Below are 26637 nucleotides of genomic sequence, written 5' to 3' on the forward strand. Positions count from 1 at the left end.
TAAGTATGTTAAATGAGTTCGAACGGGATATAAATGAAGTAAAGAATGCGTTAACATGTATTATCATTCAAATACGTCATTATATAGTCCGATAACTAAAGTAATACATGCAAAATATTTCGTATTATAATATCAAATGGACAGTATATGAAAATTACGCATGTCTAAAATGCTTTAAAAAAAAGTGACAATCTTCAATCTTATATCATCGAGAACTGCAAGGACACAATGAAAGACAAAACAATCCTCTGATAAAGCAAAAAGTAATACAATAAGATGTCACGAATTCAATTATCTGTGTATCTCATTTTTTTTGGTTTTGTTTTTTGCCCTTACCATTAATCTATTTTGCATGTTAAAGGAAGGAGATTGGAGCTTATTATAAACTCTGATAACATTCGAAAGCAAATGGGTAACCGAAGCCAAACATATCGCATGATTCAACAAATATATATAGTATAAAGATACGAACATGCGCAATTGACAATGGTGGTATGACGACAACGAATTTGGAATAACAAATAAGAAAATTTCTAGCATCGCCTTTATGTGTGGAATCGTCGCAATCTATCAATAATTGCATAGAGTATTCGCAGTATTGTGTGTCCTTTATTTTTAATAGCATTTTTTAACACGAGAAATATGCTCGTTATTTTGTGTAAACCAGTGCGCGAGTTCAACTCTTATATATGTATACCTGCATAGTGTTGGTTGTTTTTTATATTTTCTTATAGATGATTGTGTCTGTTGTTTGTAGTTTGTCTTGTCCCCGTTTCCCGAATGCTAATATCAATGTTCATGCTTTCGTGTCCCAAATGGCATTGAATACCTTCCATGCTAAATACGTTGTTGATCTGTCTGATGTTTGAAGCTTTTAAATGTTATACTTCGAAAAACTTCAGTACATACAATTTAGATAATTCACAAATGTACTAAACATATGTCCCCTTTAAAATCAACTTGTCAATGTAAAGAGACGATGGGGAATCAATAAATTAAACCAGAGAAAAAATAAACAACATTTATTACAGAATACTATATAGAATATAATCAGTTGAAATTTCCTCTCTTAGGAATGTTACTCTTGGTTGAAATGTCGACTGAAAATCGCTTTTTAGTAGTATGTCACCACCAAATTTGGTTAATTACGTGTCAACACATGGAGAAAAGTGCTTGGGAATGGTAAGCAGATCCGGTTCCACATGTAGCACCAAAGTGTTATTCGTGAAAGTAAAATTTCGGTAATGGCACATTTAAGAAAGAGGACGGTTGCAATAATCGGAAATAATCCGTCGTCACCGTTCAAACAGATTTACATAAACTAAATTGTTGAAGGGGTGACTTCAAAAAGAGTGGCAAAAGATACCAGAAGGACATTAAAAATCATCGATCGAAATAAACTGACAACGCCACGGCTAAAAGAGAAAAAGACAAACAAACATTAATAGAACACAAGCCACAACATGGAAAACCAAAGACTAAGCAACACGAACCCTACTAGGGGTATAACATGTGCTCCGGAAGTGTAAGCAGATCCTGCACCACATGTGGCACCCTGTGTTGCTCATGTTATTACACACCCGTTAAAAAAATGAAATTCTGTAGGTCACGTTCGTGAATAGGGAACCGGATTGTAGTTACATCATAATGAACATATCTGATATCTGAGAAACGGATATTCCATAACGATCAACCAACTCGTGATGGCGTCCGTAAAATTTACTTTAACGTCGGTAAACTTTACCGCTCGGAACTCTTTTATTAATAGATCTACGGGTGTCTACAATGTAGATTCATTAATAGAATCACACCTCTATCAAGGAAGTCTTGAAAGGAAATGAAAGCTCTTGTATATCGTATCAATTGTTCTGTTTTATTTTTTCCTTTTTCTTTTCCTGGAGAAAATCATCGAATTGTATTGAAAAAATTATTTTACTATTGAAGGCGTAGATTCTCAAGTTAAACATTAAAACAAACAACAGCATACAAAATCATTTTTTATTAATTCTTGTCCTTTATCATGTTTATGTACAAGTAATATGAAAGATGATGCATATATATGTAAAAATGAATGCTAGTTTAAATGAAGTTGATTTTATTTACAAAAAAATATGTCTTATAAGAATACTGTTCTGGTGGATTGTGTCTGCCATTTATCAAGATTTTATATTTCGTGTTCTCAGACGAATTGTACATCCTCTTTTCCTTTTTCATCAGAATTTTGAACCATAATTTCCATTTCAGTGTCAATACCATTGACCAGTTGGTCTGTATTTCCAACGCTGGGATTCTTTTCCTTCAAAGGCATTTCAGATGGTGTTGGTTTAATGTCATATTTCTGAAATAATGGAAATATTATGTAAAAAGTAAAATCACAAAGATACTGAATATCAAGGAAAATTCAAAACGGGAAGTCCGTAATCAAATGGCAAAATCAAAAGCTCAAACACATCAAACGAATGGATAACAGCTGGCATATTCCTGACTTGGTACAGGTTATCTAGATAATGGTGGTTTCAACTATTTTATAGCTACCTAATCCTCTCACTTGTATGACAGTCGCGTCAAATTCCATTATATTGACAACGATGGGTACTGTTATCTTTATTATTAAAATATGTATTATTACAACAAACTATGTCGAAAAACAAAACATGTCCATTGCTTGACTCATCCTATAACCATGTAATTTTGCGTGTTTAATTATTTTTCGAATTACTGAAATAAATAATACAAATTTATACAGATAATGGTTCCAACTGTACGGGGAGATCGTCTTTATCGTACATGTATACATCAATACACGTACCACCTAATAACAGTTATGACCTGGCAAAGTTTAATTTTAACCATCTCATAACAAAAACAAACCACTAACTGTATATTGAAAGGGAAAAGAAATCATTTAAAATTACAAGTTCTGCATGTATATATATAAAAAAAGATTCACTGTATTGTTGTTGTTTTTTACAATCGTAAACAAAAACACTTTTTTTTTCGTAATATATATTTTATTATTTTCATATCATTTTCAAATCTCATCTACAAATAAAGATGTACAAACAAATTATTCTGCTATAAATCCTAAACATATGGTTAACCATACTTGTTATAAATTATAAATTATAAAATACATTGTACAAAGTCAAATAACAGAATACAGAATACATCTGCATTGAGCTCTATTTCTTGATAATATTATTAATGTTTGACCATTTTTCTTTTATTCTTTTTGCTTTATTGGTAGAGCACAAATTCATAGAGACCATGTCAACTCTATAATAATAGTTAAGCCATTCAATTGCTTCAGCAACAGATGGGACTGTAAATCTAACTCTACATAAATAAACATATCTCTTCAATATCAGAATACATGTATTAAGAAAATCTTTAAATAGGTGATAATTAACACCCAAGATTATACTTGATAAGGTTGGGAGAAAGCTTACATTACATACATCTTCTAACTTTTGAAAAAAATTAAGCCAGAATGTTCGAACGTATCTACATTCAAAAAAGAGGTGTTTGTATGTTTCTTTAGTTTCTGTACAAAAAGTGCACAGTTCTGTTTCACTATATTTACACTTCATAAGTAAAATATTTGTTCCTAGAATTCTATGGAGTAATCTGTATTGAAATGCCCTTAATGTGGGATCTTCAGTAATAAGTAAAGGAAGACTAAAAAAATAATTCCATTCTTCGGCCACAATATCTATTCCCAATTTTATTTTCCATTTCTCTTGTATGCGTGATGGGGTTTCCTTTATTTTATCTAGAAAAATTTTATACAAATGTTTTGATACTTTATCAACTGTTTTTATGGCGGTAACAATTTTGTGACTGACAGTATTTAGTTTGAGAAATACTTGTGAATGAATAATATTCTTCCATTCCTTTGGAAGAGCCAAGATTAGTCCATAGAACTCTAAGAAAGTTGTTTTCATATTATAATTTCTAATAAATTCATCATAATTGTAAAATTCTCCATTTTCCTTAATGAGATCATTTATGAAAAATACATTATTCTGTAACCACCTTTTATAAAAAGCTGGTTTTCCATCAATCATAATATTTTCATTTAAAAACAATGGTTGAGACAAGATATCACTTGGGGCTGTGGTCAGAGGTTCACACAGTGAGGCATATGATGAAATTACATTTTGCCAAAAAGGGTTAAATTCTTTTTTAATTTCATTGAGTGCTGATTTTGATAAATGCCACATATTTTCTCCACCATTCATTTCAAGGTGATCTGCCAATAGAACTTTCCATGAGGAATAATTTGTGGGGTCTAAAACTTTTTTAACCCATGATAACTTAAGTGATTTTATAAATGATTCAAATGTGGCATTTTTACACCACCATCCTCGTAATTTGAGATAAGTATATTTCTTTTAATTTTGTCCCCTTTACCATCCCACACAAATCTGTATAGCATAGATTGTAACTGCTTTAATATATCTGGGGATGGATCTGGTAAAACAGTAAAACATTGAATTAGAATTGGTAGGGCGAGAGTTTTCACAACTACAATTTTCCCATATATAGTAATATTTCTGAATGACCAATCACTTAAAAGATTTTTTACTTTTTGAATTTTTATCAACACATATATCAACTTTTGACAAACAATATTGAATGCCTAGGAGTTTGAAATTTCCTGAATGGTTCCATATTATTGTTTTACTTGTGTTTAGCTCCTCACCACAGCCCCTTTTTGTCCCAATCCATATAACTTGGTTTTTTTCAAAATTAGCCTTCAAACCAGAGCATGAGTAAAACAAGTCTATCTTATTTAGAGCACTGTTGAGAGATTCTTCACTATCATCCAGGATCAAAGTCGAATCATCAGCATACTGACTGAGTAAAAATTCAGAATTTTTAATCTTTATACCATTAATGTTGTTGTCATATTTTATTGATGCACTAAGCAGTTCCAAACATAAAATAAAAAGATAGGGAGACAGCGTATCCCCTTGTCGTACCCCCCTCTCTATTACAAAAAAAACAGATAGATAGCCATTATTTTGAATGTAACTTTTTGAATTGTAGTAAAGAGTTGTGAACCATTTCACTATTGTGTCACCAAAACCTAGAAATTTCAAGGTTTCACATATAAAGTTCCACTCAAGAGAGTCGAAAGCTTTTTCAAAGTCCAACAAAACAAGCAAGCCAGGAATATCTTCCTCATCTACTTTTTTCAAGAGGTCATATATAAGTCTTGTACACTCACCAATATATCTGCCTTTCATAAAGCCAGTTTGAGTTTCACTAATCAGGTGATCTAGGACTTTTTTAATTCTATTTGCAATACATGTTGATACTATTTTATAGTCTACATTAAGTAGTGAAATAGGTCGCCAATTTTTTAGAAAATGTTTTGGTTTACCATCTTTGGGTAGACAGGTAATAACACCTTGTGTTTGTGAAATTGATAATTTACCTCCTTGAAATGCTTCTTTGAAAGAACGCAGTAGGAAAGGATTAATGTCGTGCCAAATTTTTTTATAAAACTCAGTTGTAAAACCATCCAGACCGGGAGATTTTCCATTTTTCATATTTTTTAATGCATTATGAATTTCTGAGCTTTTTAGTTCCCCCTCTAAATTAATATTTTGTTCATCAGAGAGAGTTTTGATAAATGGGTTTTCCAGAGAAAAGAAATTAGCTCTGTGTGTATTATTTATAAGTGTTTTCTTGGATGAATGTAGATTCTCATAATATAACTTTTGTTCCGCACGAATTTTTGCTTGATCAGTGATAGTTTCACCATTATCTAAAGTTAATTTTTGAATTACTTTTTCAATATAATTTCTTTTCTCTAGATTACAGAAATATTTTGTACTTCTCTCTCCTTCAATTTGCCATTTTGCTTTTGCTCTCATTATTGCCCCTTTTATTCTAGATTCTCTTAAAGACCTTAACTGAAGTTCAATACGTGTAATTTCTTCCCTTTTATCATTGATATTTTCATTATTGTTCAAATTGTTAACAAAAAAACTTTACCCCTTTATGATTGACTCCAAATCTGAGCGGTTTGAGTATTTTTTCTGGAAGATACGGAAAGACAACGTCAAAAACTGGACAAATCAATCTGGCATCTATGGTCTTTGGGTCTTTTTTACCTGCAATATAGAGCATTATTTAATTAGCATAGGTATTACCAAACGATATCACATAAACTCACAGGAACATGTATCTGCTATATTCAAGTTTTGCCTTTTAAGTTTTAACATGAATTTTAAAACAGAATAATGTGAAATTTATTCCATAAATCGTACTGATGTCTTATTTTTGCTGAGACATATTAGAGATTTTCGCCTGTACAGACAAATCAATGTCAGGATCTCATATAAACCATTTACTGTGAACATCAATATAATACCCTAACGGAGTACCTGGGAGCCCCCCCCCTAGTTTTTGGTGTTGTTCGTGTTGCTTAGTCTTGAGTTTTCTATGTTGTGTCTTGTGTACTGTGCTGTAGTGTGTCTGTTTGTCTTTTACTTTTTGGCTTAGATGTTGTCAGTTTATTTCGATCTATGAGTCGGACTGTCCATCTGGTAGCTCTCGCCCCTCTGTTGGCTTCCATTATTACTCATAATTGTGTTGTTATATTAATTAATTATAAAATATTACCAGTTATCATTGTTACAATCATCCCAACAAAAACAACAATCAACACTGCTGTAAAACTGTACCATACATACGACAGGGTGTACAACTTATCTACTGGGTTCCTGTGGTAATAGACAATAATATAAAAATGACCTATTTGTATACAATTTGAATCCAGCATGGATTCAGAAATCGTTCTTAGCATTAATTTATAGATAGGGCATGCATTTTGCATACCTTTTATGGAATTTTCAAAGTGAGCTCTAATCATTTTAACTTTTGTGTAATAACATAAATTATTATATAGCAATATAAGATTTCCCACGGAAAGTAACCAAAAGTTAGCGTGCAATAAACTTATATATTGCACTGGTGCAATAAATCTCCAAAATTCATGACGTCATCAACAACAAAATCTTAGTTTAATCATATTTTTACTTTCAAATATTATATTGCTGTACGATAAAAGGGTTATTGCATGAATATTGGGGAATATTGTCCCTCGTAGAACATATATTGCACTCGCAAGCTCGTGCAATATAAAATTCTATTCGGGACAATATTCTCCAATATTCGTGCAATAACCCTATATTATCAAAGTACAAATTCTAAGGTAACACACTTTGTGTTTTTTCAATTATCACAAGCACCGTGATTCGATAGAATATGGTTTACCACTGGTCGACAAGTAAGAATCACTAATCAATAGAAATCTGTTTTATACAAGAAAACGTAAAAAGCAAATATACCGGACTCCAAGGAAAATTCACAACGGATGATCCCTTATCAAATGGCAAAATCACAGCTCAAACACAACAAACAAATGAAAAACAAATGTCATATTTCTGACTTGATGTAGAAAATGGTGGATTAAATCTGGCTTTGTATCTAGCTAAACTTCCCACTTGTATGATAGTCGCATAAAATTTTAAATGTTTTGCCACAATTGAATTTTTTAATCATTTTAATGACTAAAGAATTTAAAATGGAAGATGCACGAAGGTCTAAGTTCTTCATGTATTGATAATGATATTCGTGAGATCGTGTAAACACTTTATGGATTTACTTACGAGTCATCTACAGGTAGATCTGCTATAGAAGTAGTCATATCTATTGTAGAGTTATACAACATTGAATAATTGGCATATTCTACATATGTGTCTGATCCATTTGAAAATACTGTAAAGTTTGGACATCCTGCTAACGAGATCGGAGCTTTTCCCAAGTCTGGTTTGGTTACATAAGCTCCTATTCCAATCCAGAACATCATAATCAAACTGGTGGCAAGACCACTGTAGGCTCCCTGTTAAGGTAAACATATGGATCAATGATTGAATGCGGTTTTGCTGAGCAATTGTTTAACTTTAGAATTTTACAAAATTGAATATATTAATGACGTTTTGTAAGTGTCACTATTGATGGCAGGTGCACATTTCTTTTAAGTGACATAATTCATTTTAAAAAATCATGTATTATTTTCACATTATACATCATTAATAAGTCAGTGGCCAAAGTTTTAATAGCTGGGGAAGAATTTTCGTTCATAGTTTGAAGCCAGTTAACATTGCGCTATGATTCGTAGCTTTTGATCATTCTTAAAACAAACTCATTAGATAAAATCATTGATTTCTTGTCTAATAAAATTGAGAAAGGAAATGGGGAATGTGTCAAAGCGACAACAACCCGACCATAGAGCAGACAACAGTCGAAGGACACCAATGGGTCTTCAATGAAGCGAGAATTCCCACACCCGTAGTTGTCCTTCAGCTGGCCCCTAAAAATATATATACCAGTATGTATAACTGACATGCCAGCTCCAGACCAAAATAAAACTGATTGAAAGATTATGTCTTCATCATATGAATATCAGGCACAAACCCTCCCGTTAGGGGTTTAGTATCATACTATAATAAAATATATGAGAAGAACATAACCCGTGTCATGACAACAACTGTTTTTTTTAAAATAAATATGTTCAGTTCCGATGCAAAGACCCTATAGGTGAATCAATATTAAAGCCAAACTATGCAATCTTTAATGACCTGACAACAGTATCGTAACTATATCCCTTCTTAATAAGTCTGTTTAAAGGTTTTGTAGGCTTTTGAGGTGAATACTGACATTTTTGTGCTTTGTAAAGAATTTTACCATAAAAGATTGGATGTGAAATACCTGAACGTATAAGATGTCTGCATGTATAGTTATATTTACGAATTATTTCCTTATACCGATGATAAAATTTAGTAAATGTTTTGACTAGTTTGTGATATCGAAAACCCTGGTGTAAAATTTATCAGTAATACATAAATTTCTCTCGCTAAAATCTAATACGTTGTTACATACACTAGCGAATTGTACAAGTTGAGATATATAAACACCATAAGATGGTGACAAGGGAACGTCACCATCTAAAAATGGATAATTAACGATAGGAAATGAAAAATCATTTCTTTTATCATAAATTTTGTATTAGCTTCCCGTTAATGATAATGATATACATATCAAGATCGAGGAAAGGGCAGTGGTCATTGTTAGTATTAGATTTATTTAAAGTAAGTGCAATAGGATAAAATACTGAAGTCGTCATTGTTAAGAGCCAATATATCATCCAAATATCTAAAAGTGTTGTTATATTTTTGTATCAAATGTTGTTTCGATGGGTCTTTGCTAATTTTAGTCATAAATTGTAACTCATAACAATACAAAAACAGGTCTGCAATAAGTAGTACACAGTTAGTCCCCATTTGAATTCCAATAACTTGACGATATACGGAATCTCCAAAGCGAAGAAAATTGTTATCAAGTAAAACTTCAAGTGCATATATAGTATTAACTCATGTCCAATTGACATAGTTCTTTTGTTTATTGCTGCTAAAACAATGACCATAAAGAGTTTGAACATATGTACTCGCATTCTGACTTTTCAAATGTCCAGTTAATTCGGAATGTGATTTTTTCTTAATAAGAATATGAGGCAAAGTGGTATATAGTGTTGTTTCAAACGTAAATAAATATTTACTTTGATATATGGGATAAAATTTAATCAGGAAACTGTGTTCAAAGTTATAATCTATGATAATAATGACAAAGAGATAACACAACATGATCATTTAGAATTACAAGTACAGCTAGCACATACAATTATCAACAATACCCGGAATAAAAGCGTACGCCAGAAGCTCGTTACGTCAACAAACGACTAACTAACGTTGCTTGAATCAATAAGGCTCAACAGGCCATATATTCCAAAAATCAGTAGTTTAGTTAGCTACTCATTTCCAGATTCTTCTGTTTTAAGCAATGATGCTCAATCCAAAATAGCAGTTTTATTATTTCCGACATCTTCAAATCATAGCATTGTTAAAAAATAAGATACAGCAAGGATGAGAAGGAGAATTTTCCTCATATGTAATTGCGTTCAAACACCAACGGTGGTAGCGATTATTCTAAACTGCTTATAACTAACTAAATATTTTAAACAATGTATGATGACCTTGGCTCAGATTTGCATCGCATTCTATACCATTGAAAAACACACCTACATTAAATTCTTCCTTCCTCAATTCATGTAAAATAAGGTAATGTGGTATAATTGTCAATGATACAATTATATAATTACCAGACTGGGATTAAAGATCGAGGATTTTAAAAAAACGGTTGTATAACTGTTATTACGTGTGTCTGCATTTTTATTAAAAGTGAATAAAGATGACATAACACAGATACATCTTATCTATTACAAACAAAAATACCAACCCATTTATTTGCCCACGGGAATAGCATACCAAGGGTGAAGAGACCCAGCATGGGAGCTCCCAACATGCCGAATATAGCCAGAGCTGCCTGAAATTTAAAACAAGAACATGCAATGTAATTTATGCAGGTTAAATGAATAAGTACAGTGTTGCAGGCTTATTTTACAATAGTTTTTCGTTTATTCGTTCGCATAGAATTTTTTTATTTGACACGTGTTTCTTGTCCCGATTGTTCCCCAACAAAAGCATCATTCCATTTGCAAGAATTGTGTTAATTCTAGAATATGTATAATTTTTAGAATACATGTGTACCTTTACAAACTTAATACTCATATAGTACTCAAATAAAATGTAAACGAATAGATATAATGAGATGTGGTATAAGTGCCAATGAGACAACTCTCCATTCAAGTCACAACTTGTAAAAGTAAACCATAACAGGGGCTCCAAAAATGTCTTGTGTAAAAACATACAAAAGGTAATACCAACGATCTAAAGGGAGTGAGAATAAACTTACATACCTGTAGGATTCCGCCCAGTAAAGATGCCACGTATGTAAGACTTAAACAAATAATTCCAAACATGACAGCTAAAATGGAAAATAAAATGTAACAACCGTGTTATTATCAATTGTGCCGACGAGTAAACTAATATCGTTAATTCCAAAAATATTGGTTTATGTCGAATATACACAGAAAAGAAAGAAGATCAAAGAATGCATGGACACTTGTTTTCAAATATTATTTCTCAACAACTGCTCATTGTCATAATTTGAGCAATGAGCATTTATGATATGTATACCGCATGTGCCTTGGCGAAAGATTATGAAAACTAGTGATCTCAAAACAACTATACTTAAAAATAAAATCACTAAAATACTGAACTTTGAGGAAAATTCAATAAGGAAAGTCCCTAATCAAGTGGTATAATCAAAAGATTTAAAAAAAACATGCAACGAATGATAACAACTGTCATATTAGTGACTAAGTACATGCGTTTTCTTATGTAGAAAAATGATGGATTTAACCTGGTTTAATAGCAAGCTAAACCTCTCACTTGTATGATAGTCGCATCAAATTCCATTATATTGACAACGATGTGTGAACGAAACAAACAGACATAATAGGTAAAAATACATAGTATTTGAAACCTTAACTCTGACATTTCAAAATTACAAGAAGACAAATTATCGGTTCATTTTGTCACTTCTTTCGCAGATATCTTTAATGTTTACAAGTTATATTCAAATGTCATGAATACATGAATAGTCATGAAATAGCATTCATATATGTAAATGCTGCTTTTTCATTCAGAGGAAAGTTTGATCCATTATATTTTTTTCTGGAAGTTTAAAAAATAATCAAAATAAGAAATGTAATTCATTTTCTTCAGATATGTAAATTAAACTAACCAAAGACTTTGGTGAGTAGTGCTGCTCTCTGATCAGTAATGTTTGGAGCTATATATACTTTAACAATGTCTTGTAATAAAACAGCTGACAATGAATTTAATCCAGAAGACAATGTGCTGAAATAAAAAGAAAAACGCTATTGCGTCTATTGAACTCGATACATCGTTTTGATGACACAGTTAATTCTGAAAGCATGATTTTTTTCTTGAATCATTAGAAAAAAGTCAAATAGCAAAAATGCCGAACTCTACTGATTTCAAAACAGGAATTCCTTTATCAAGTGGCACTGAAAATCATAAGCTCAAACATCAAACGAATGGAAAACAACTGTCATATTTTGATTTGATACAGACATTTCCTAAGTAGAACATGGTGGCTTAAACCTGGTTTTCTAGTTCACTTGTTCCAGTTTGTGACGAAAATAATTTGAGCATTGGAACAGAATTGAAGTTGAAATAATACTTTAAAAACGTGTAAGACTTTTTCAGTTTGTGTTCAATATTTATCTTAATATTAAAATTGAAAATCATATTAAAATTTGTTTTTATCAATGACGCAATTTTTGTCGGAGTACAAAGTATATATGATCTAGATTTACATATATTTTTCGACTACATTACTACTAAAATGAAATCCTTTTTATGATCACATGCAATTTATTCTTATGCTATGTTTTTGATGTACCTTAAACTACCACTGAAAATGGAGGCAACAAACAATCCAGGAACGCCAGGAACATGGCCCATAATATCCATCACAAACAGAGGGTAAAGCTAAAACAAATATATAATAATTTGATTGTTAATACAAAAGTGAAATGTTAAATTAAGCTGTTTTAAGCAATGAAATTTAATGTCAAGAGTTTTGGAATTATGCAATTAATGTCCAAATACTGTAATATGCATTCTAATATCCACTGAATAAATATTAGTAATTGATCTAAAAGTTTGATTGGACATATAAAGCGTTTGTTCGAGACACAATCCAGAGACCAAATGATAATAATCAAAATATCAGAAGCAACACCAACCTGATCTGATGCCATAATGAGGCCATATGTCACTGGGTCACAGTGTCTGTAAAATGCATACAACACAATGCCAACCAAACAACACAAATATAGAATAATACACAGGCCAGGAAAATTTAACCACAGTGCTCTGAAATTAACAATAAAAACATGAATACAGCATAAATTAATCATTAAGTAGAATTATATACAAAACGAATATTCTACACATTATTTTCTTATTCCACGCACTTGGTTTGTATTTAAGAACTGTCTTTTATAAAATAAATGTATGTGTTTATTATACATAAAGCATTCTCCTTTATGTCATGTAAATCAATAAAATGAAATGTGGGGAAGCACCAAATATATATGTTTCGACTAAACGTTATTCACCCTCACAAGATTTTCAGAAACATAAAAGGCATAGAATTTTGTATCATAATTTATAAGACTATAAAAATAATAAAATTGTTTCAAATTGGCTACATGCGTCCCTTTGAGTACTTACATTTTAGCATCTCTTAATGATTTACATGTAAGTGCCCGTTGAACTTGTGCTTGGTTAGTACCATAGACTGACACCCATAAAAATGATCCACCAATGACTAAAGCCCAGGCACTATGACGGACAGATGGATCTACTCTAAAACTGAAATAAATGTTTCAAATTAGTTTCATTGTTCATTGTTCATTATTGTGTTTCATAAAAAGTAAAATAACAAAAATATCAAAACGGAAAGTCCTTTATCAAGTGACAAAATCAAAAGATCAAACACATCAAACGAATGGATAACAACTGTCATATTCCTTTCTTATGTAGAAAATGGTAGATTTAATAAAGCTGGTTTTATAGCAAGCTAAATCTCTTTATTGTACGACAGTAGCATAAAGTTATTAAAATCCCATTGTATTTAAAAAACGATGTGTGAACAAAAAAGCAAACATAAAAATTGTAGGTAAAAATGTCAAAAATAGGGATAAAGTAATCAATATTGTGTTTTAATCTTAATCACTAGCAATATAAATAAAAATATCAACTAAGATAACACAGCACACCAGCAAAAACGAAAGACAAGAATACAACAAATCACCAATGCACAACACGATGACGGGATGTATAAGTACCGAGCCACGTCAAATGACATTCGTTTACCAAAAATAGACAAAACAGTAAAAGTATGACGCTGCTAATATGAAATGTGGACAATTCATACAGTGTACTGTTAATTTAGTTTAAAACTGGATGAAAATGTTACTACGAACAACCGTTCCTTCTCCGATTGTATCACTAACACATTAGTGAGCAATTATGACCATGTACAGTACCGTTGATAAAATGTAAAAATTGTTAGAGACATTTCACTGTCTTTCCCAATGCATATATGGCCTTGGCATGTCTTTTTTGCACTTCTTTTTAAAACTTTTGGAATTCCTGAATGATATTCTAATTTTGACATAAATGTGTATATTGTAGACTTAAACGAAAGTCTACATTGCTTAATTATTATCCAATGCAGCAAATTCGGCTCGGTAGTAGGATGCACCCCTTTTTGGACATATATAACGTCTTTATCATTTTGTTACACTGACATCGGACTACTTGAGAAGTGCAAGTAAATTATGTAACCATGCACACTTTACTAGCAATTTTTTGTCGCCCAGACTCTTTTAACTCTTACTCAAAAGTTGAGTGCAGGATGAGATGATTAGTTTTATCATCTGTTGGAGATCTGAATTGATTTGTTATTTCCTGTTTCTACAGTATACATCGAATATCTCTGAATAGGAAGGCCAATAAGGTTTGATACTAAATACTCTTAATCTTTATTCCAGATGTATGCAGTTTACTATTTATATATCTTGTCTGTTTCAGACTTCTTGTCCCAAAAGTTTTCACTTTAATACTCTCTAGCATTTTTCAGATCAGATTTGATAGTACATTTAAAGGTGTACATGGTTGGTCCTACTAAGATTAGAAATGGACCCCTGTTCGATTGTATTTTTTTTAGTCTTGCATTTTGTATTATATTTAAGAGCCAGTCTGCCATAAAACCATGCAAAATCTCAAATTTCGTCCAAATTGGTAGTAATAACTTTGCAACATTATATATATTTCCAAAATCTTTGGGTATTTAGGAGGTAAGATAAAAAAAAATTATTGGTTAATTCACACGATTTTCCATTTAACAGCCTTATTTGCATATTTGTGAATTATAAAAAAATAATGCCAAAAAATCACCAAAATTTAGGTATTTTTTAAAGGTCTGAATAATTGATACATCTCTTAAATATAGCATTATCTTGTTATATTTTGCAAAGAACATTATAAAAAAATAAGAAAAAATGCATTTTGACATACTTTTTACCTTTTGGCAGGTTGCCAGAGAGATTCGTGCAACAGATGTATTAGATAACTTGCATGTAGTACATGTACTCAGTAGGTGTTTTCTCTCAAGATCATATTTATTTTTTTAAACTTTTAGGATTTTTAAAGGTGTATATCAGTTCTAAGACAAGTAAAAAAATTTAACCTGGCAAATAACGGGAAGTTAGTAAAAAATGCCCCCAAAATATCTATAAAATGCACTATTGTAATAGTTTTTGGACCTTAACATTTTAACTAAAACTGATCAAGGTAGACTTATATTACGACAATAACTTTAGTTTAAGTGTACAGATCTTTATGATTTTTTTTTCTCAGAAAGTTCAATACCACAAAAGAAAGCTTTGGAACAATTTTGGGGATGATGGTCCCTACCGTTTTGGAATTAAGGGCCCAAAAGGGGCCCACAACAAGCATTTTATAGTTTAAGGATAATAACTTGTGTATAAGTATTTCAATTGCTCTGATATTGTATCATAATGTTTAAAACCACAAGCAGAAGGTTTGGTTTCCTTTAAATGGGTCATGGAATCAAAGTTAGGAATAAAGGGCCAAAAAGGGGCCCAAAACAAGCATTTTTCTTATTTCAAGACAATAACTTGTGTGTAATTGTATGGACCTCTTTCAAACTGTACCTCAATGCTCCATTTAACAAAGGGGAGGCTGGGATTTAGTTTTGGGTTAATTGCCCAAAATATGTAGGAATGAGGGGCCAAAAAAGGGCCGAAAAGAAGCTCATTTCTAGTTTCCAAACAATAAATTGGGTTTAAGTACATGTATATAGATCTCTCTGTAATTGTACTACAAGGTTCTATACTAAAAAGGAAAGGATGGGATTGTTTTAAGGGTTATTGCTGAAAATGGGTTTCAATAAGTTTGGGGGGGATTTGTTAAAAAAAATTAAGGGATTTCTTTTTTTTCAAATTTCAAATTTTCAAAATTTTCAATAAGAAATCTTCAATTGCACAGTATTGTGCAATAGATTTGTTGATCTTTGGCCACATTTATTTTGTAACAAAAACCTTTTTTTTTGTCAAATATTCAATCACAATCCAAATTCAGACAGCATCAAGCTTGAACATTGTGACCATATTTAATTTGCTCCAACTGTTCAGAGTCCAACCACTGCGGTTGCATAAAGCTGCGCCCTGCGGAACACCTGGTTTTCACATACATTCAATTGATGACAGTCTTTTAAAAAGCTTGTTATATGAAACAGACTTGTGAACATACTTGTACTTCAAAAAATCTTCCTCTTTGAAACTTTTGATTGGAATGCAACCAATTATAGGGCCAATCACTCATTGAGTGTCTTGATTAGAAAGTTGTGTATATTAGAGCGTATGTAAAAAGATTGTGGCCATTTTTTTTTATCTACGAAAAAAAATATGTTTGCATATATATAATGTGCCATATAAAATTTTTTTGATTTATATCTCAGATTAAATCAAGATAAAAGACATTTGAGGTAACCCTATACTAGCTACTTCTTCAAAAATCGAAAGCTTTTCCAAAATTATCTTGAATGTTCCCTCTCCAAAGAGCATCTCTTTCGTGTTTGTTGATACTTTGAGATTTTGATTTTTAGTCCCCTAACGGCTAACGTCTAAGTGGACTTAGGTTTGCACTTCGTGTCTGTCAGTCTGTCTATCTGTTAGTTCGGCAAATCAGACTTTTTTGTGCTTGTAGATTTTGATTTGATTTATCACGACAGTCACATGTCAAGTTACAGGTCAAATTCATTATTCCCGCTTTTATCTTTTCTCCTTGTTCAGTTGAAGCCCTTTCTCTAGAATTAAATTTTTGATGAAATACTTATTCATTAGAAGACTTCTGTTCAAACGGAAATATCTCATTTTTTTAAAGACAAAATGACATTTTGAATGTTTTTTCTTTTCTTTGGTATTTAGTGATTCAATTTTGTTCCAGTTTGATATTTGTGTGCAGAGTTTTGGTCTTTGAACATAGAAAATTCACTTAGATAGTCAGAATTTAACAAGTTTTTACGTTTTGCTGGAAGATTTTTTCTCGATATTTTTATGTAGTTTACATTATCACAAATTATAGATCAAATTTTGTTCCATTACAATGAATTTGTAACGGGTTGGGGACTATGTATTGCCACGTATAATTACTCGCAGAATGCTTGTTTTTATCAAAAAATGTTCAACTCTGCAAAAATTGTTTAATATTTAGTTAAAATAGATATTGATGACTTTATTATGTGAAACTTTTTTTAGATCTATCATACTTTTACTCTTTTTTGCTAATACCTTCATCGTGTTCATTCATGACTAAAAACTTGTATTTAAACTATTTTGCACGTTTTCTTTACGGTAGACCACAATAATATTACTTGTATATGAACAGTAAAATCTTACCATTTTAATGACAATATGAAAAAGATGATGTGGTATGATTGCCAATGAGACAACTGTCTACAATTTAGAGACCAAAATGACACAGACATTAACAACTATAGGTTACTGTACAGCCTTCAACAATGAGGAAAGCTCATACTGCATAGTCAGCTATAAAAGGCCCCGATAAGACAATGTAAAACAATTCAAATGAGAAAACTAACAGCCTTAAGTATATAAAAAATGAACGAAAAACAAATATGTTACACATAAACAAACAACTTCCACTGCATTACAGGCTCCTGACTTGGGACAGGCACATACATAAATAATATGGCGGGGTTAAACATGTAAGCGGGATCCAAACCCTCCCCCTAACCAGGGACAGTTGTATAACAGTAAATCATAAGAACGAACTATAAAAATCAGTTGAAAATGGCTTAACTCATCCGATGGACAAAAATACAAGTGGACGTGATAGGGTAATTGTATGTCTGCTCAACAGTTTAACCATTTATCTGTGTATATTTGTTTTTATACAACCGCAAAAATTGAAAAAAAATGGTTCTATATTGGTATGACGTTGTCGTTGTCATCGTCATCCTAAGACATTTGGTTTTTGCACTAAAACTTTAGTGGAAGTAAATAGAAATCTATGAAATTAAAATACAAGGTCACGTTTATGACCATAAAAGAAAGGTTTGGATTGATTTTGGGATTTTTGGTCCCAACAGTTAAGGAATTGGGGGCCAAAAAGGGTCCAAAATTACTGTTTGCTTTCATAAAAAAAATGAATTGTTGGGTTTCTTTGATATGCCAAATCTAACAGTGAATTTAGATTCTTAATTTTTGGTCCTGTTTTCAAATTGGTCTACAGCAAGGTCCAAAGGGTCCAAAATTAAACTTTGTTTTATTTTAACAAAACATTAATTCTTGGGGTTCTTTGATATGCTGAATCTAAAAATGTACTAAGATTTTTTATTATGGGCCCAGTTTTCAAGTTGGTCCAAATCGGGGTCCAAAATTAAATTATGTTTGATTTCAACAAAATTGAATATATGGGGTTCTTCAATATGCTGAATCTAACCATGTATTTAGTTTTTTTAATATTTGGAACCTGTTATCAAATTGGTCCAAATTGAGGGTCTAAAATTGAAATCAAAAAATTGAATTCTTGGGGTTCTATGATATCCTGTATATAACCATGCATTTAGATTTTGGATATTGGACCATATTAGGTAAATGTTAAATTTAATTTTTTTAAGTTTTTAAGTTTAAGTTCTTAGACCACACTCATTGTGTTGTGACAACTATTTAATCCCGATACAAATTCAGAGCTATATCAAGCTTAAATGTTCTGTCCATACTTGCCCTAAATGTTCAGGGTTTAATCTCTGCGGTCGTATAAAGCTGCGCCCTGTGGAGTATCTGGTTATTACATGTGGTTATGAAATACATTTTATTGCAATTTGAAATATTTGTGTTTGTCTCAGCTGGTAGTAATAGGCCAACTATATTTTACATGTCTTATTCCTAAGCCTCAAATTGCTAGAGATTACATTTTAGGAGGAAACTGTTCTAGGATGAAACTGTTCTCCCAAAATTGACATAGGGATAACTAACTGGTTCATGTCAGCGTCACAAAATTTCAGTTGCAGTTTTATCAGGAACTTCTAGGAGTAGTCTCTTTATATTTGGCATAAAGCCGTATCATAATATAGAAAATATAGCCCTTTTCTAGGTAAGAGGCACAAGTCTATGAAATTCACAAAACTATTAAATCTTCCTCTTTTCTGGAAATAGATCACATAAATGTACAAGGCTTTCACATTCATGAATCATTATCAAATACAACATGTTTTAAAAATTTAAGACTGAACTCAATTGTGGCCACTTTGAATTTAGACAAAAAGCGTCTAAAAACTAGACTATTATAAAACGCTAAATTTGTGAAGAACTCATGGTGATATTACCTGGTGAGTGTGCATAGTATTGTAAATGAAACAGCCCATTTTAAAGTTACTAAAGTTATTTTCGTTGGAATAGGTTAATATTTTAAACATATTGTAAAAATGCTCAGTTTAGGGGCAAAAAATGCAAAAAAGTGGTCTCCTCGGGTTTACTCCTTTAGGATATTTTCTAATTTAAACTTAGTTGAACTTGGTTTATTTAATTAATATAACCAGTTAACACTAGTTCAGTCATTATTTTTCTTATATTTTGACTATCACATACTTTTGAAAAGTTTCTATTAAAACATATCAAAAAATCAAAAAATCGGCAAAATGGCCATCACGCCTATCTTTAATTGTTATTTTATCGTAATAAGGCATCATTTGCCGAGCACCATTTTCTAGTATTTTGTAGATGAATATATATTAAGCTTCATGAAATATTACATTTTATTGAAAATAAAACATGATCTTACAAGATTTAAGCCTTTAAAAATATACAAATTTTGCTCAATCGGCACTTTTTCAAAACCATGCAATTTCAACCTGTCAGTAGGGGTATTGAGAAATCTCACAACTTTTTAAATTATCATAATTTCCTTTCATTTCAAGTTGTTTGTTAAGATATATGTTATCATTAAGCTAAATTTTTTCTATAAAACAAAAAAAAATCAGGTCAAAATACAATAAAATAGGCTTAAAATGGCAATTTTTCAGTACAAAAATGAACAATTTTCGAATGTTCGGCGTACACAAAAATGGCTGAATATTTTTTCAAAATATTTTGCACAAATAGTTATTACATATAAGGTATCTAAAATACAAAATATCAGCCTGATAGGAATATTTTGGATTTGGACCATTTTGCATGGTTTTATCACAGACTGGCTCTTAACAGTCAAACGTGTATACCATATAATATTAATGAATTACCATACATACAAATATATATTCTGGACAGATCTGTTAATATACTTACTCTGTAAACCATACTCTCTCATTATCAGCTGCTATTTCCCATGCTTTAGCAAATCCTCCGACTTCTATAGAGCCCTGGATCAGTGTAGCTAACACACCAGTTATCATCATTATTACTTGGAAAGAATCCGTCCATAACACTGCTTTCATTCCGCCCTTCAAATACACAAGAAGTTAAAATTAGATTGTACGATTGTAGAATGCATGTCCAGGGTGGCGACCTTCAGTAAATTTGACTATTTCTTTAAAATTGCTATATTTCGATTCCAAAAAAATACACTAAATAAAATTCTGTGGAAATGGGGAATGTTTCAAAGAGACAAAAACCCGAACATAGAAAAGACAACAACAGAAGGTCACCAACAGGTCTTCAATGTAGCGAGAAATTCCCGCACCCAGAGGCGTCCTTCAGCTGGCCCCTATACAAATATATACTAGTTCAGTGGTAATGAACGCCAGACTAAACTCCTAATTGTACACAAGAAACTAAAATTAAAAATAATGCAAGACTAACAAAGGCCAGAGGCTCCTGACTTGGGACAGGCGCAAAAATGCGGCGGGGTTAAATATGTTAAATATGAGATCTCAACCCGCCCCCTATATCTCTAGCCAATGTAAAAAAGTAGAACGCATAACAATACGCACATTAAAATTCAGTTCAAGAGAAGTCCGAGTCTGATGTCAGAAGATATAACCAAAGAAAATAAACAAAATGACAATAATACATAAATAACAACAGACTACTAGCAGTTAACTGACATGCCAGCTCCAGACCACAATTCAACTGATTGCAAGATTATGATTTCATCATATGAATATCAGGCACATTCCTTCCCGTTAGGGGTTTAGTAACATACCATCATAACATATATGAGAAGAACATAACCTGTGTCATGCCAACAACTGGTTTTTGAATAAATGTGTTTAGTTCCGAGAAGTGAATCAATGATAACGCTAAAATATGCAATCTTAAATGACCTGACAACAGTATCGTAACTACATGTATATCCCTTCTTAATAAGTCTATTTAAAGGTTTTGTTAGTTTCTGAGGTGAATACTGACATTTTTGTGCTTTATAAAGAATATTTCCATAAAAAATTGAATGAGAAATACCTGAACGTATAAGACGTCTGCATGTTGAGCTATATTTACGAATGATGTCCTTAACCGTAAATGTTTTGACTAGTTTGTGATATCGAAAACCCTGGTGTTATAATTTTTCAGTAATACATAAATTTCTCTCGTTAAAATCTAAAACATTGTTACATACACGAGTGAAGTAGATATGTATGCGTTATTATACCTTGTTTTGTTGGTTCACTGTTAACATTTTTTTCTTTTTTACTAGTGCACTTAATTTTAAATACTAGGTCCTTTTTCTATTTGTAGAACATTTTCTTACCAGTGCAGTATAAATCATGCAGACAATACCAACCGAAGCAACAGCACCCCACAACGATAAACCAGTCACTGCAAAAAATAGATAAAAATGTGGAATTAAGATTGAATAACATGTATGTTTTATAAGAATTCGTATTTTTGATTGGCTATAACAACAATAGAATAGATAGGCATTCCAAAATTAAATTGTTCCCAAATAAAATGCAACAAAATGGCAGAATGTGTTTCCCGTGACAACCTCATCGGTACCCTTAGGAAAATCAAAAGAAAAATAACAGACATCTAGTGTTCCCCGCGTTGCATGTTTTTGTTTTTATACAAGGTACAAGAATAGAACTAAAAACACTAATTTATTTCAAAGTTTTTATAAAATTCTTAGAGAAATGAAGGCTTCAGGGCAATTATATACAATTGCGATTTCAATCCGAATTGTACACATCAGAACATGTACAGCGGACCGTGTACAGACGAGGGATGCCCGATATTACATATAACTCTAAAAGCCGTATAAATGTGATCATAAGAATCAAATGCTTCTTTTTGTAATTTGATAGGGTTGTAAAAGTGCTTCGGTCAACGCTTTTTGCACCCCCCCCCAAAAAATAGAGGCTTTCAATTCTTAAATCATGGGCAAAATTGATTTTTCTAAATATGCTTTATATATGTATTACTTACTGACAAAATTGTTGCAAATAATTTGCACTAGTCATTGACATTGTGAAATTTGTGTCATTGAAACACTAAATTGCTGACAATCCTGGAAACAATTTTATAATCATAAAAATATTTGATTTTCAGAAATTGAGTTCGTAAGTTTATTTAAATGTAAATTATGGTCATTTCTAGATTATGAAATATCCGAATTCATTCTTTCACTTCATACCATGTACATCATTAAATATTAATCGTTTTTGCACTCTTAGATTCTAATTTTTATAACCCAATTCAGTAACCTTGTTCACAGTCTAAACAAGCAGGTAGTTGCACTAGACTAGTATAACTTAATCATTTAGATGAAATTGCTTTCAGTTTATATTGAAATCATATACTTCTAGAACCCCATCAGTATGTTATTAGATTTCCAATTAATACTTGTCATAACCAGATGGTGGCCTCCAGCTAGGTCATTCACCCTGCCCTGAACGCGCTACAAAACAACAACCAAAGTACTGAAGTACTGAACATCGGATGCTCACAAGATCTTGTGGGTGGTCAAAAGCACTTGTCTCCGGAAAACTATTGACTGTAGAAACGGTTGGAACATCTGCATTGTACATCTATCCAGTATGCTATTCCAAGAATCATGTGAAAATGATAGGCCTAATGGGAATATAGCTTTTTCAAAGAAAAACAAATCAATAACGGATTTACGATAACCAAAACCTACCTGCATTTAATGCTAACGATGGTCCATACAAAACAATAGACATGTAAATCATCTACAAAAAAGCAAAAGAAAAGAATACATCATGTGCATGAACGAAATTTGAACTTTATATTTAGTCCTTTTTATAAAAAATAAATGTGTTATCTACGATCGAACGTTGTAAGATAACTTTTTTAAAGATGGTGTTATTGCCGGGAAACAAGAGAAGGAGAGTTAAGTAACATAACAAATCAGCCGATGCGAAGTAAAGTAACATCACAAATCAGCTGTGCTTTTAACACTGTTACAAACTGGAGGAACATCACTATCATCATTTCTTTTAACACGTTTCTTATGATCTTAACAGTTCCTATAATCTGAAGAAGAAACCACGTATTATAACATTATAAAGAAATTTTAAAAACAATGAAAACAACACTTACAAATAAAATGGTGCATACGAAGCTATTATCGGGATAAAAGTCTAACGGGACTGAATTGTATGGAAAAGTCTGTAAAGTACTACATCTTTAGCATGCTCAGTGTGAGCAAAGAACAGATGTGTTTTCATGAGCTCCATCTCGTTAACAAAATGGAGCTAAATTTCTTATTGTATATGTGAATCAAAATCATATAAACATTGTTTATTGGAATTATTAGTTATTAAGTCAAAATGGATTTCAATTCTACATTTGTGAACAACTTATTTACATCTTTTTCTGGTGAATTTTCTGGATTTGAAAGTGATGAATATAATTGCTACATAAACACCTGTGATTTATACACAATAGAGGACTGTACTGATAGAACATTGTCAATTGTTGTAAACTTTAGTAGTGAGAAAATATACTTTATTTTTGAAAATATTATTTTTCAAAATTATGACAGAAATTTATTCATTCAGAAAGACAGGAACGGATTTGTATATAATTTCATTTATGAAGGGAATAAAGTTGTGATTACACTATACAGTTCGTCTGCAACACTTCATATTCAAGGAAAAGGATGTGGGAATTGGTTTAAGGAAGAATTTAGTGTTTTAGGAAAACAATTACACAATGAGGTAACATATTTCCAAACTTCTTTAATAGAAAATAACAGTGACCAGATGTCTACTGGAAACCTATTATTAGAATCCATGATAAGCTTTGACACTTCAGAAACAGACCCAAAGTTATTAGTAACAGATATGTCAAACACCTTGTTAACATCAACCCCAATTAGATCATCGTCTGTGAATAGTACTTTTCATAATCTACAAAATCTAGATCATTACAATCTAGATTTGCAACAAGAAGTAATCGATTTAAAGCAAATGGTTGAATCAATTATCAATACAATCCATTCAAACAAGCAGGATCAAAGTCTCCCTCTTTCAAAAACTGTTAATTCGTCAACACAAACTGTTAGTACTCAGACAGAAGAACAGGAAAAGACACTAAAGACCCGGCATACTTCGATGCACATTGAATATAAAACTGTTTCCACACAGATCTACAAACCAATTGGATCTGAAGAAAAATGTTTTGACCCTCCTCCACATAATGTAGTAGACTACCAACCAAAACCAAAACCTCAAAAACCTGAATTAAGTAAAATAGAATTTGGACCAACAGATTACTCAAATGACAATAATGTTCCCATTCCCAATCGTATCACTGGTGAAAACGACAAAACCACACTAATAATTGGGAGTTCCATTTTAAAGGGTATTCAGCCCCGTGGACTACAAAACACTGAGGTATGTACCAACAGAGGAGCCAACATAGATAGACTGATAGATGTAATAAAAAAGAAGGATATGTCAACATACAGAACAATTATTATCCATATTGGTGGAAATGACTTAGATAATGGTGACAATCTCCAAAGCATAAGAGATAATTACGAATCTCTTTTATATCTACTGAATATCAAATGTCACCCACATTGTAAATTTGTAGTTTCTGGAATTCTACCCAGAAAAGGACATAATATGCATAACCCAAATGAAATGCTGAAAGACCTATGTGAACAGTTCAACATACAATTTATTGATCATACCAATATGTTTTATGATAAGAATTACAATCTTTCTTATTCTTTTTTTCATCATGATGGGATTCATTTGTCAAAAAAAGGGACATCAGCGTTCCTAAGATCAGTCAACTGGCATGTTAGTATACTAAAGCATACAGATCAATCAGATAGGTATTGTGTTCACTGTGGTGAACCAAATCATAATTCAAAATCATGTAGACATGGTAGAAAGGTTCTATGTCACTCTTGTAACAATTTTGGTCACAAAGAAAAATTCTGTGAATTTTATAATTAGGGTGATGGCAAAGAGGACAAAGCCCTACAAAATCAAATTTTGAAAAATTCTTTTGAAATTTTAAACCGCATATGTCAAGAATGTAATAATATTTCCTGCACATGTCTCTATAGTATTAAGGATTTAGTTAATCAGAAATTTGAATCCAGCTGTTCAAAATCTTTTAACCAATTATCTAAGCATAAGGATGTAATTAATAACTCTGATAAAATGACATCAGCATTAAATCAAGTTGATACAACCTCTCAGCAGGTGCCAGACCTATCCCTATCTTTGCCATCTCAAGTTTCTCAAGACATAATGTACAAAACAAATACTTGTGTAATACAAGTCACTGAGGACACTTTTAGTATTGAGGATTTTTTTATATTTTTATTTACTTATTATATAATATGTGTATCATGTTTATGTGTTATTGTCAATACTTATTTTATTGATAAGGATACAGAAAATGATGATCTTGTAACATATGGATTTAACAAATGCAAAGGTCTAAAAATATGTTCCCACAATGTGAATAGATTGGAATGCAAGTTTGATGAGATTAGATACAATCTAATGTCTACTCAAAATCCCCCAGATATAATAGGTTATTGTGAAACTTTTTTGGGTAAAAATACTTCTGATAGAGAAATAGATATACCTGGATATATTTTACAAAGGAAAGATAGATTGACCGATGGTGGGGGTGGCTGGGCTGTCTATTTAACAGAGAGCACCTCCTTTTCTAGAAAAAATGATTTTGAAATAAGTGATATTGAAACCATGTGGTTTGAAGTTAAACCCAGCTATAAGAAATCTTTTTTATTGTGCTTTGTTTATAGGCCACCCAAGTCACTAATTGGTTGGATAGATAAGTTTGAGAATGAGATCAAGATTGCAATGAAATATAATTCAGATATAATACTTATGGGAGATTTTAACATTAACTGTTTACAACCCATTAAAATACCACAAAGATGGTTAACTGCTCTAGAAACTTATAACTTTCAACAGGTAATTAAGGAACCAACTAGAGTAACAAATGAATCAAAAACTTTGATTGACCATATATATGTCACCAGTTTAAGCATGGTTAAAGAGGCTCAT

At 31.6% G+C, this 26637-nt stretch overlaps 1 protein-coding gene across 1 annotated transcript in view; it reads right to left on the reverse strand.

The window, feature by feature from the left end:
* Positions 1-2074: 2074 nt before the first annotated feature.
* LOC134725305 (sodium-coupled monocarboxylate transporter 2-like) overlaps positions 2075-26637 on the reverse strand; it is a 29382-nt gene continuing 4819 nt past the window's right edge. The window contains exons 3-15 of the mRNA XM_063589008.1: positions 23256-23307; positions 21870-21937; positions 20468-20622; positions 13302-13442; positions 12812-12941; positions 12466-12554; positions 11782-11897; positions 10892-10959; positions 10372-10458; positions 7686-7918; positions 6637-6737; positions 6007-6125; positions 2075-2338 (exon numbers count right to left, since the gene is read on the reverse strand). Coding sequence (XP_063445078.1) covers positions 2180-2338; positions 6007-6125; positions 6637-6737; positions 7686-7918; positions 10372-10458; positions 10892-10959; positions 11782-11897; positions 12466-12554; positions 12812-12941; positions 13302-13442; positions 20468-20622; positions 21870-21937; positions 23256-23307 — 1518 coding nt within the window. The 3' untranslated portion in view covers positions 2075-2179. The remainder of the gene's footprint in view (positions 2339-6006; positions 6126-6636; positions 6738-7685; positions 7919-10371; positions 10459-10891; positions 10960-11781; positions 11898-12465; positions 12555-12811; positions 12942-13301; positions 13443-20467; positions 20623-21869; positions 21938-23255; positions 23308-26637) is intronic.

Source organism: Mytilus trossulus, chromosome 7 (genome assembly GCF_036588685.1).
Source record: "Mytilus trossulus isolate FHL-02 chromosome 7, PNRI_Mtr1.1.1.hap1, whole genome shotgun sequence".
Lineage (NCBI taxonomy): Eukaryota > Metazoa > Mollusca > Bivalvia > Mytilida > Mytilidae > Mytilus > Mytilus trossulus.